Here is a 12496-nt window from a genome sequence, read left to right as displayed (position 1 = left end):
ACAGGTCGTGGCCGGTCTAGCGGCTGCCCCGGCTTATGCAGCAGACATGTCGCTAAGCGCTTGAACACCTGGAGGATTCTGGGGAAGCTCAGTTTAAGAAGCGATTTGTTTTCGGGTCCCTGCAGCGTTTTCTCAGGAGTGCGGAGAGCGCTCTAGGGAATAGGCCTGCCCTCGACAGTGGCATCATTGTTAGACACAAATCCGTTTAATGTAAGAAGACTGCGAGGGAGGATGTAACACCTGCGCTTCAGCCATAAATAGAAGTGCGAATGTGTTCTGTGATACGTTTTGTTTCAGGACCACCCAGCCTACAGGGTAATAGGCGTGTCTGTTCCTGAAAGGTATTCAGCAATGGCATTGTTGTGTTTCATGTTGTAGTCATATCTCACGAAGAGTTTCAACCAACCAACACAAAAAGTACATAATGCAAACGAAAACTGAGACCATTCCAACCAAGTCACCCTTCACACACTTACAACTGTCTAAAAAACCAAGAACGGCCGCAAAAGTGAAAGCAAATCGCATGGAAAATTAATTAAATAAACAAGCGCAGTCCCCAAAGTGAAAGCGGACCGCGCTACAAATAATAACAAACAAGGAAGAGTGGGAGGGGGTGCAAACATGGAGCACAGGCTGCAAATGAAAACAAGCAGCTCAGGAGTAATGGTTGGGGCAGGCACAGGAATGCAGCTGCCGACCTGCGTGCCGCTGCTCGCTCCTGAGAGCAAAACGCCGTGGGAGTCAACATTACAAAAAGAGGTGGGACATGCACCCGCCTTTACCCATTTGCGTGCTTTCATTCTTGAAAGACACACGCAAAAGCCAATCCTATGTGTGGGGGGGGAGTCAGACCCACATGGAGTAGTTTAGAGTACTTACAAGAAGCCTCGCAGAGCAGCGCATGCGCACTGGCTCAGGCTCGACCTAAAAACTAGTGATCCCTACACCCTAGGAGTTTTCGCTCAGGGTGTGGGGGCCATTTATCTTTGTTTTCTGATGGATACACACTGTTTTTTTTGGCAGTGTCAGAGAGAAAAAAATACATCAGATCATCCACCCTAAATAGGGATGTTGGTTAGATGTCCTTACTTCAATGGGTGCTACTCTGTCAGCCTGTCAGCAGAAGCTTTTAAATGCCTAAACCAGCAGGGGAACCACTGTTGGACAGATGACGGTCTGCCCAACTCAGAACAGTCGGACTGAGTGTTTGGCACTACAGGGTACTTCGCCACACATATCGCAGACTTTCCTGTCTGGCACTCTAAACTGGACCCCTAATTTCTGATACTACATGGCTACATATTACAATTCCCTTTAAAAAGCCTAAAGCTGGGGCCTTATGTTCTTTGTTATGATAGAAATTTGTAGTGAGGAAAAAAATAAACCAGTATACAATGGCTGTAGAATGCGTACTAAGAAGCAGTTAGGTTCCTGCTTCCATGTAAGGAAGTCAAGCAATTCAATCAATAAACATTTTCTCTTAAAAGTCTCCTCTTTGGTAATCAATGTTCATTTCCCTAAAAAAATATTTCACTGGAGCTGAAAAGCTAGCTCTTAGTTTCATTGTTTAACCAGCAGGAGTGATTCTGGTCTGTGTCTTTCCTTTCACATTGTCAGCTGGCTGAAGCAGCAGGCAGTGACACACCGGATACCACAACTCAGTTGTAATAAGTTATTACAGTAAAGAGAGCAATTTTGTTATTTTCTTATTACAAATTACTAGTGATGTTACAGCAGGACCATTATGCAAAAACTAGAGATGAGTAATTTTACCTATATTGCAGGCTTCCACGCATTATATCAAACACACAAAATGTGACGGGAGGATGCTTGCAATAAGTCTAACAACTAGCAATTTCTTGGATAGCATTCCAAACCATTGTTCTTTGGCCCGCCATGCCACCGCAGAGTAGACTCAGTTATATGCAAATCAGTCTTGACCCTACTCCATCAGAAATAGTCCAGCCCGAACTGCCAAGGCAAGTCCTCTCTGAATCGAAAAACAAGCAACCCAAGACCAGTTTTGCCCTGGTTGGGCTCTTCAATTTGGTGTACCTTGGTTCCAATGGCACAGTGTGCAAGGGACCCACATCTGTGCATAGCGATACATAAAACACACACAAGGCAATAGGACGAAGTTTGCAATAAGTCTAACCACTGGCAATCGCTTTGGGTAACATTTCAACCCATCGTTCTTTTGCACATCATGCCTTCTCAGACTAAACCCAGCTGTATGCAAATCAGTCTCAGTCCTTCTCCAATGTGAGCAGGCTAGCCCAAACTTCAGACTTAAAAGATTGACTATTTAGGCATTTGCTTAGGACAAATGGCAAAATGGTCATGAACACCAGAATGGATGTTTTACGTGGAATATTATTTTCTCACATGCCATACTTTCCCACAAGACTGGTTTTTGGGAAGGAATCACTTATGTGGCATAGCATCTTTTACCTCACAATCTAAATTGGGATTCTCCTCATTTAATTGAATGCAGTACTACATGAGGTGTATTCTCATCAGACAGTGTGACTGTCGAGACCAAGCAAGGAGTTTGGGAAGAAGCCCAGATTAAAGTAAGACTTTCACTGTGCCAAGGAGTGTACATGATGATGCAACTTGTCAAGGGTGCTGACAATGAAGGATGTTTCACACCACACTAGCGACTGCAAAAGTCAATCATTTGCCTTTATAAATTTTCCAAACTAAACATAATTGTTTATTTAGACACACAGGGTAATGCAAAACTGGCATAAATTGCATATTTGCATTAGCCCGTATTCTAACCTAACTGCAAATAGTGTTTGCTTGCTATTTGAACTTACTGCTGGCACCAGCTTTTCCTAGTGGTAAGAGTGAGTGTAGAACATGAAATGGGGGCAAGGTATATAACAAGCATTTGCAATGCAATAGGTCTCACATTTGCAAGAGTTGGAGGTATTGGCAATGTGAATGTCTTTTACTTATGTGTTTTGGAGTGGAGGGGATGTATGTGGTTTGTAGTGGAATTATGTGGTATGTTGTGCAGTGGAATTATGGGTATAGAAATTCTGTGGTATTTAGTATATAGGAATTATGTGAAGTTGGATTGTGTGTTATAGAGAGTAATTATGTGGTATGGTACTGTTGTGGAGTGTTATGTGGTGGAGTTTAAATATGTGGTGTATTGTTTAATTTTGTGGTGTAATACGGAATTGTGTAGTGTGAATTTCATGTATGTGCTTGGTTATGTAATTGTATTGTTGATCTGTAGTATGTGGTTTCTGGTTGAATTATGTAGTGTGTAATTGAAAAGTGTTGGGATGATTGGTGTGGCTTGGAAATGTGTGGAGATGAGTGAAATTATGTGGATTGCAATTGTCTGGTATGCTGTGGAGTGGATTTAAGTGGATTGATGCTATGTGGTATAGTTTGGTTTTATGTGGCAATATTAACCTCGTCTCTCTAGCTATGGAACTAATGGACCATTGTGTGAATATTATCCCTGCCATGTACATATGTATTACTTTGCTCTTGCAGAGTAAACATTTCTAAAGGATAAGCCAACAGTAACCTTTAAGTGAGCAGGCACAAGTTAGTAGGGCACTAATTATATGTCAGATTTGACAAATAAAAAATTATGAAATGTAAAATTGCTCTGGAGCCCTTTGTGATTGTCAAATTTGGAGTCAATTTGATGAGGAGCTGAGGACTGAATGGTTTAATGACTTGAATGGGAATGCGGCTTAGTAGCAAGGTTTCTTTGAATTCAGAGCAGCGTGCAGTGGAGTTCAAAGGCTGCAATTCCAGTTACACATTTAAAAACAGATGAAGCGCACCTGTATTAGTAATACATGCACACACAGCGTGGAAGATATGTATTATGTTGCAAATATGGTGCTCAGGTGAAATTAATATCCAAGGTGTACGGTGTGAGATGTAGAATACTATCTCCTGCAAATAGTAACAGCTGAAGGAGGAAAAATTACAGAAATTCAACTGCACCTGTGCAACTGAATGCGCATACACACCAGTTTTTGCACTGCTACCCTCTGTTCATGATATGATCCCAGTGCTTTAATTCTGAGTTACATGAATAAACTTTAGAGATATCAGTCCCCTCTTAGGAAGACCTGGCATGAAACACTGTGTGTGGAGCTTGTTGTCGGTGTGCCTGTGTGTTTGTGAGCGTGCTTGTCTACCTGTCCATAAATGTATGTGTTGGTGACACTCTATTAGCCAAAACAGCATTGGCTCGAGTCCTGTGGTGTCTGGTGGAAAACGTATTATCCAGACTTTAAGAACCACTTAACACAATTTAGCTCAGCCGAAATAATACCGGCGCAAAAGAAGATGCTGGTGATTAGGATAATAGGCACATTATTTTATTTATTTGTGAAAGATATACAGAAAACAAATTTGAACGTACTTCAGCACGGAACGATCTATTTGGGTAAGGATGGGGTGTTCATGACCTGGGTAATTACCTGCAGTATCTTTGCTGGAATACAGCCGGGGCTAGTGACAAAAATTCCGCCTCTCAGACAGCTGGGGCATAGTACCTGCAGTGTCACCAAATTCAACCCTTCTGTCATACCTAAAGCCACCATTTTCATAATGACTGCCAGGCACATGGCTAGTAGCTGGGCAAGTACTCCGGCCCACATCGCCAGCTCTGAACCCCACACCTTTGTTAACAGAAAACCACAGAGCTATGTGTTCCTGCACGACACTCCCAGGTAGTGGAAATTAACCATTAAAAAGGAGACAGGGTGGTGGTGCCGATAGAAGTCCACGACAGGCGGAAAGCAATAATAATAAAAAAAAGAGTTCTCCTTTACACTAACCCCAGCAAACTTAATTTAACAGGCCCCATGGAACGCACGGTCGAGATTTGGCATCAAATTACCTGAAGATTGGGGTGGCGCGGGCGCCTGACGAAGGCAACCCCCCTGTGGGAGCCCGATGTTTTAGGTCGTCTCAGCGCTTGTCCAGGGTTCGACAAGTGGGATTTGATTGGAATCTCCACGGTCAGAGATATCCGGGTTAAGGGGAGGCTAGCATCATTCCCGGAGCTCCAAGCTAAGTATCAACTGGCTCCGTCAGAGACGTTCAGGTACTTACAGATCATTCACGCGGTGTCCTCGGCCCTACCTAGAGACAGTCCTCTCCCCGACTCGTCCCCTCTGGAGGACCGCCTATTGTTGGACCCCATGGACCGCAAGGCTATCTCGCTCACCTACAAGAAGCAGGTCAACAAGCGCCCCGACCCGATGTTGAAACTTAGAGTGGGGTGGGAGAGAGATTTGGGAGGGATGGAGGAAGACATGTGGCGGGACACTCTGGCTTCACCTCGAGAAATAGCCATCCCTATGTGCCTGCGACTGCTCCAGCTCAAGATCCCCCACCGAGCATATTTTGATGCCAAACGCCTGTTCCGGCTAGGTAGGCGCCCCGATCCACTCTGCCTTCGACATTGCAATCAAGAGGGTACCTTTTTCACATTTTATGGGACTGCCCGCATATCCAGGAATATTGGGCGAGAATGGCCCACCAACTTGAGAGGGCAGAAGGTAAATCCTTTGAGTTGTCTACCCAATTATGCTTACTTAACATTTGGGGGGCGTCCGACCACACACAGGCCGAACAGTCATGGGCCTCTATAGGTCTCAATATAGCAAAGCGGAATATTGCACGACATTGGGCACGCATGGTTGACTGGGCAAAGGACATGGATACTGTCATGGTGGCTGAAAAGTCAGTATTTAAAGGTCGAAGTTGCCCTAAAAAATGGGATCACTAGTGGAGGAACTGGAATAGGTAAAGAGGGGACATCTGCATCTCCCCAACGGTGGAACTCCGGAGACAGACGGGCGCTGATGGCCCAGCTGACGGCGGAGGGGCTGGCTTCTCCACCTTAGGGGTGACGTTCTAGATCTCTCCATCCCCCGCTCCCTGTTGGAGTCTGTTCACACCTGATTTCTAATCTGGTCTCTCATCACTGCCTAGGTAATGTATAACGAGTACTTCTTAGCGTGGACCCCATTCCACCATGGGGTAAAAGACACTATGTTAAATGCACGTATGTATTGGAGGGTTTTTTTTTCTTACAGTGACTCTGGTTTGTATGTACCGGTCTTTGGTTGGTGTGAAAATGCAATTAAAAGTTCACAACAAAAAAAAGAGTTCTCCCAAAGGCTAGATAAGGAATGCATGCGTAAGGAAACTATACTTGGCCGGTGCTCCTCAGCCTTAAACGGTAGTGAGACATCGGCCAAGTGAACAAGTTAGGAGGTAGCCAAGAAGAGTGACACTGGACTGAACCTATGGTAAGCAGGAGGCAGTAAAAAAGTATTTTGTATTGAGTACAGAAGATCTCGCAGACACCGCATGCGCGCTGAAGCTCAACCTAAAACAGGCTTAAAACTATTTCTATTTGTTAGAAAAACCCACTCCCACACCGGAAGGGTGGTGGTGGTGTTCTCCCAGACACGCTGTGGTAGCTTGGCTCGAGCGGTAAGGAAGGCACCGTGTTAAGCATACACTATACCCACACAATAACCATGCGTGCATCCGTTCCAAAAACGACACTACACCGTAAAAATTTATGAAAGAATCTCTTTGTGTTTATCTTAATTTTCTCTTAGTTGCAGGGTTATGTCACAAATACAATACAAAAGGATTTTCTTCAGGAAATAGCAGGTCAATTAAATAATAACACTTTACAGGTGCAATAAATAGGACTAGGTCATAAATACACAAGGAATAAATATAGGTGTGATAAATACATAGGGCAAATAAATACTGTCAGATAATAAATACCAGGCAGGAATAAATACAATCAGACAATAAATAACACTCCTTCAATAAATAATATAAGCAATCAATAACAATTGCAAATCAGATCACATTTATGAGGTAGATTGATTTTACCATGCCCAAGTACAGCTTGTGGTCACTGGGGTGGCCTGGGGATGTCCCACCTAGTGTGGTCAAGGCTGGGGCCTAAGCTGAGGTAGAATGAGGGACACCTAAGGTTCTGGCTCACCAACTACACAGTCCCTCACACAGGTTCCTGCACCAGTCTCAGTTTACCCCCCCTAGCACTCTCAGGTTGGTCCTAACACCCCTCTAGCCCCTAGAATGGTCTTTTAGGGCTCCACAGGGCCTCAGATGCCCTTTCTACCACTTACTGCCCTTTTCTCGGTGTTCGGCTCCACTCGGCGCCGGGTCGACGTCGATGGGCGGCTCCGGTTCGATGACGAGTCGATCGGTTCCACTTGACGCCGTGTCGATGCCGTCGGCCGGTTCCAATTCGATGTCGCTGGGCGGCCTCGGTTCGATATCGCGTCGATCCGCTTTACCTGACGCCGGGACGATGCCGTGAGGTGGCTCCGGATCGACGACGCTGGGCGGCCTCGGCTCGATGTCGGGCTCCGGCGTCACAGGATCACGGCCTCCCCGCTTCCGGGCGACTCCGGTGTGCGACCTCCACACCCGACCTCCGTCGGCTCCACTTCGGGTTCCGGCGACTCCGGAGTGCGATCTCCACTCCCGACCTCCTGCGCGCTTTACTTCAGCTTCCGGCGACTCCGGAGGGCGGACTTCACTCCCCCGTCGACGCCTCACCTCGACCTCAGGTGACTTCTACTCGACCTCCGGTGACTCCACGACCTCCGTCGGCGCCCTCTATCGACCTCTGGCGGCTCCGGGTACGACGTCTGCTTTCAGTCAGCGCCGCTTCTCCACCTCGGACTCCAGGTCTCCAGGCTACTCGACGTCGGGTCTCCAGGAGGATTCCACCAAACAGGTTAGGAACTTGCTGTTCTTCTCTTTTAAGGCCTGTTCCGGCTGTTCAGGTCCTTAAGATGATTTTTCTGTCTTTATCCCAAACAGGGCACTAGGCTGGGCTTGGTCAGTAGGGACTAGCATCTAGGGTGGGTTTCTGGACCCCACTCCAAGCACCGGTTTCCACCCCTGCTGCCTCACTCCTTCCTCCTTCTGTTTCTCTGTCCTCTCTCTTCACTAGTCAGGTGCCAACTGCCAACTCCAACTGTCAACCCTGGCTTAGCTTCCCAACATTCCAAACCGCCTCCAACTGTCACAGGGTTCCAGAATGTTGCAGAAGGTTCTAGTAGATTCCGATGATGTCACAGGTGGCCTCCATTTTGTGCTCCAGGCCCTCAGACAGAAGTTCCAGGGGTAGATAAAATGGCTCCCTGAATCTGCATCAATACGAAAAAGTCTGGTGGTTCCCAAAAAGGAAAAATACTAACTGGGTTTGAGGCAAAAGTGGGACAAAATAAATAATGACGAGGAGGGACCACCCAAAGGGCTGACAGGTCTAACACTATTGTTATTCTGTTTTTATAAATAATGTTTGACAAGGCACAAACCGTTGCAAGCCCATGTAATTCATCAGTGGCAGAGGGGCTGTTTACTCCCAATATTATCAGTCTTATCTAAATAACCCTAAAATGTTATGCAGAAAAACTAGATTGCTAGACTTTCATCTACTTTAATTGATTGGTTGTGGAAGTTTTTGGGGGTGTAGCAAAGGCAATGAAAGAAGCCCCTGTAGCCCTTCCATTACCCATTACAGATCTTAAACATTCCACTTGAGTTTTCTACGGTTGCATCCTGGAGGAAGCTTGGAGTACTAATGAATGCAAACATCCTTATGGGAAATGGAATAATTTCCCCAGCATCAATCAGGAGTAGAGGGGGGAGCAGGCGGTCTGTCTTGCTTATCCTTTTGCTCCCTTGGCCCTGCCCTCACTACTCCTGGTCTCAGGTGGCCTGGCAGCAGAAGCAATAACATAAAGTAAACAAGCAATTAAGAGCAGTGTTTACTTTTAGTCATTTCCACTCCCTGCTCTTCCCTTCAACTTCAGCTGCAGGATGGAGCCGTTTAGAGTTGTTGAAGATAAAGAGGGAAAGCTATGATAATGTCATGGGGGTGTGTTGGTGTGTGGATGTGTGCGCATGTGTGACAGAGATGTCATTATACCCGGCATTTTATTGAATCCACACCCATGAAGGATTTTCAGCAGACCTTGATGGTATATCTGGTATAATGACCACTAGTCATGAGACAAAAACATTTATAGAAAGGGATGTGAAGTAAGACAAGAAGCTCCTAGCTGTGACACCCAAGAGGGTGACTCAGTGAGAGGGTAACGAGTTGGCTCAACTTCAAATGGGAATCCTCTGGGCTGGACAGTGGTGTCTCAGTGACATGACGTCACCTAGCAACTATTCCATAACTTTGCTTGTGTTGGAGAGGAACTTCAGCATGACCATGTACTTTACAGGGTTGGTGACATGAGACACTATCCACGATCAATGGGAAAAGATACACTAGTGCCCTTTATGCGTCCCCTATCAATGCTCTTTGAAAGTGGCAGAAGTGACAGGTGAGATATCAATAGATTTATCACACAGCTAAAGCACTATAGTAATACACTGCAGTTTCCCAAGACATTAGTACATATCTGCTGCTGAATGGTGTGCTGTTTTGTCAGTAGAAGAGACTTCTTATGATCAATGATTGCCTCTCCACTTTGTCTTGTTCCAATAATCTTCTTAGTGAATCATGTCTTCATCAGTCGAGAGCACAGTCTTTCTCATTCTGAAAATATTTGGCTCAAATGTTGTTGTTTTCAAGATGCCTGCTATCCTCATTACTATGGACAGTGTCATGAGCCACTAAAAACAGCACATTCAAGAATCCATATTCTATTTCCAAATGTAGATCCATTGTCTGAGTAAAAATCGTATTTGTGCAGGTGTGTCAAATCCAATGTCTTACACCTTTAACTGTATGGGGCTGATTACAAGTCTGGCGGTCCACAGATCGCCAGACTCACAGGGTTGCGGTGGTCTCATCACCACCCTAATTACAAGATGGGTGGTGGGACCACCACTACCCTGCCTCAGCTGGCAGGGAACCGCCATTCCCTGGCGGTGTTGCGGCATTGTAGAGGCATCCTTATGTTTGGCGGGACCGCCACGGTCCCACCAAACATATGGCCTAGCTTTCTTTGAGACCGGCCACGGGCCATTTCGGACTCTACATCAATTTAAAAACACCGGGGATATTTTCATGGAACCCCTCACAGGAGCCGAATGGGACTCACGAGCTTCCTGCCACCTTGTATGTACATATATATATTGGCATAGCTTTGCAACCGCGATACTCCACCGGCTGGCGGTTCCGGGTCCTGCTCCACACCATCTAACTGCAATTCCAAACTTATCCTGACATTCCACATGCAGGTCCAACTACCAACTAGTCTTTCTACCAGGCACATTCTCAGGCATAATCTCTGTGTCCTAATGATAATCCCCCTACTTTAGCACAGATCGAAACGTCGTTGACTTGAGTGTCTTGACCTTATTTGTTTACCTTGTATTCTTTTTGAGCAAAGATACTTTGCAAATGTGGCTCTTTGATTGTTCATGTGGTTTTTAGCCACACAAATTAATATGCCTGAGATTTGGAAATCTTTTGATTTTCCTCGGTCTTTTTCTCCACTTATGTTTTTCATTCTTTTGGTTCATTAATTTGGTTTGTAAATGAAATGAATTCATCTCCATATAAACAAAGATATCATTGTATTTCTGTGTCCTACTGTTTAAATAGCACTTGTTTTGGAAGGAACCTTGTTTTTGTTATAGCCCTCAGCTGCAGAAATGGCTAAAGGATTTGGATGTATTGTTTACAGCAGAGAAACTGTGTATAATACTGATCATAAATGAAGTACAGTTAGCGGAGAAACTGGAAAGAAATTATGCAGGTGCTCCTACACACCAAGGATAACACTGTATCCTAAAAATCCCTATCAACTAACACTGAATGTGTTGGTAACAGGCATTCACTTATCATGTTTCTCTACCCACTACACGAACGATATACATGCTTATGATAGTCCGGATTATTTTATGAATTCTATAATACATCTGGAACTGACAATATTTAATAAAGAAAATATGCCAATTTCCATCTAATCCCTAATTTAACTGATAATGCCTTTTCGATCCCATTGGGCCGTTTGCAACTGGTAAAATGCATTTTGCCATGTACAAAAGGCAAAATGCGACTCTGTAACTTGTTATAGAAACGCATTTTGCTTTTGTGATTCGGTACTCGGAAGGTACGTGTTTAGGCCTTCCCTCTCTAATACCGAATAGCACTGGCAAGTATGAATGTTTTGCGACCGGAATGGGGTCGCAAAGCGTTCATAATTTACCATCCCCGTTGAGGAGGCATTAACCCATTAGCAAACAGGAAGGGGTCCCCAAGAGACCCCTTCTTATTTGTGAATGTGGGTGAAAACATTTTTTGAGAGCAGAAAACTTTTCATTTTTAGTTTTGTAATGGAGCCCATTTTCCTTTAAGCAATCAAAGACATGGTGGTCTGCTGGCCCCAGCAGGCCACCATCCCTGTGATTGTAGCCATTCCCAATAGGTCGCAAATTGTGACCTGCTTCATGAATATTAATGAAGCAGGTTCATTTGCGACCCATTGGGAATCGCAAACAGTGTCTGAGACACTGTTGTACATGGCTGTTTGAGATTTCCAAATAGCGAATCGCAAACTAAACTTTTTTGTACATCTGATCCTGTATTACTTGTTATGCGATGGAAAAACAATACACAACAGTTAAGTTTTAAGAATTCTGCAGATTTGAAATTCAGTACTGAAAACAGAAAGGGTTTATAAACTACTCACATGCACAATGCGGAAAGATGAGGTTCCATGTTCAAGGTTCACATCCAGGCTCAGTTTCTTAAATTCTAATCTAGGTGGGACTGTGGTAAACCATGGCAATTTTGTAAATGTAAACTTGCTGTTGCTGTTTCTTGCGGGTCCTTGCATCAGCACAGTGAAATGTAAAGTCCTTTGTGAGCTGCATTGTAACCAGACATGGGCGTTTCTCTTGTCACTTTATGATTTACACGCTATGACCAACGCCCTGTGCATTGTATGCTAGAAAAAATGCCAGGCTTCACTGAATTTCTGTGAATGCCAGGCTTTATGCCAGAAAAGATGTGGTATCTACATGCCACAGAACTCTCGCTATTGTTGTCTAGAATGCTACCTACCTACTTGCATAGGCGTGTGTACATGGCTTTAAGTAGCACAAACCTAGCTCTAAAGCAACATAGCACTGTGCAACTGTAACAGTACATTATGGCAGTGCAAAGATGAGCGGGAAGTAAAGGAGAAGGTAGAAGTAGAGGGTGGCCGGGGAGTGGAGGAAGAGGAAAGAGTACCTGCGAGGCCCTGGTGAGAAGCAGAACATGCTAGATGATTGGGAAGTCAGATGTGTATTAGGTGTTGCTCAAAGTTCATGATCTTGCTTTGATGACTTAGTATGCCATAAGGGGCGAAAACACCCAGAAGTGCATATTAGTGCTTAATAAAAAAAATAAAAGAAAGATTAAACTTCTGGGGCCCGATTCACAGAACTAACTTAAGACAAAATCCTAAACTTACTTCCATTTTCGTATTCA

At 44.8% G+C, this 12496-nt stretch overlaps 1 protein-coding gene across 1 annotated transcript in view; it reads right to left on the bottom strand.

Moving 5' to 3' along the window:
- The window catches only part of LOC146796571 (uncharacterized), a 464924-nt gene extending 453094 nt beyond the window's left edge, over positions 1-11830 (bottom strand). Inside the window, exon 1 of the mRNA XM_085629207.1 lies at positions 11712-11830. Within this exon, the coding sequence (XP_085485333.1) occupies positions 11712-11740 (29 nt within the window). The 5' untranslated portion in view covers positions 11741-11830. The remainder of the gene's footprint in view (positions 1-11711) is intronic.
- Positions 11831-12496: the final 666 nt, after the last annotated feature.

The sequence above is a fragment of the Triturus cristatus genome, chromosome 10, assembly GCF_964204655.1.
Source record: "Triturus cristatus chromosome 10, aTriCri1.1, whole genome shotgun sequence".
NCBI classification, from domain to species: Eukaryota; Metazoa; Chordata; class Amphibia; order Caudata; family Salamandridae; genus Triturus; species Triturus cristatus.
Note: the sequence above shows the minus strand (reverse complement) of the source record. Positions and strands in the feature narration are given on the sequence as shown.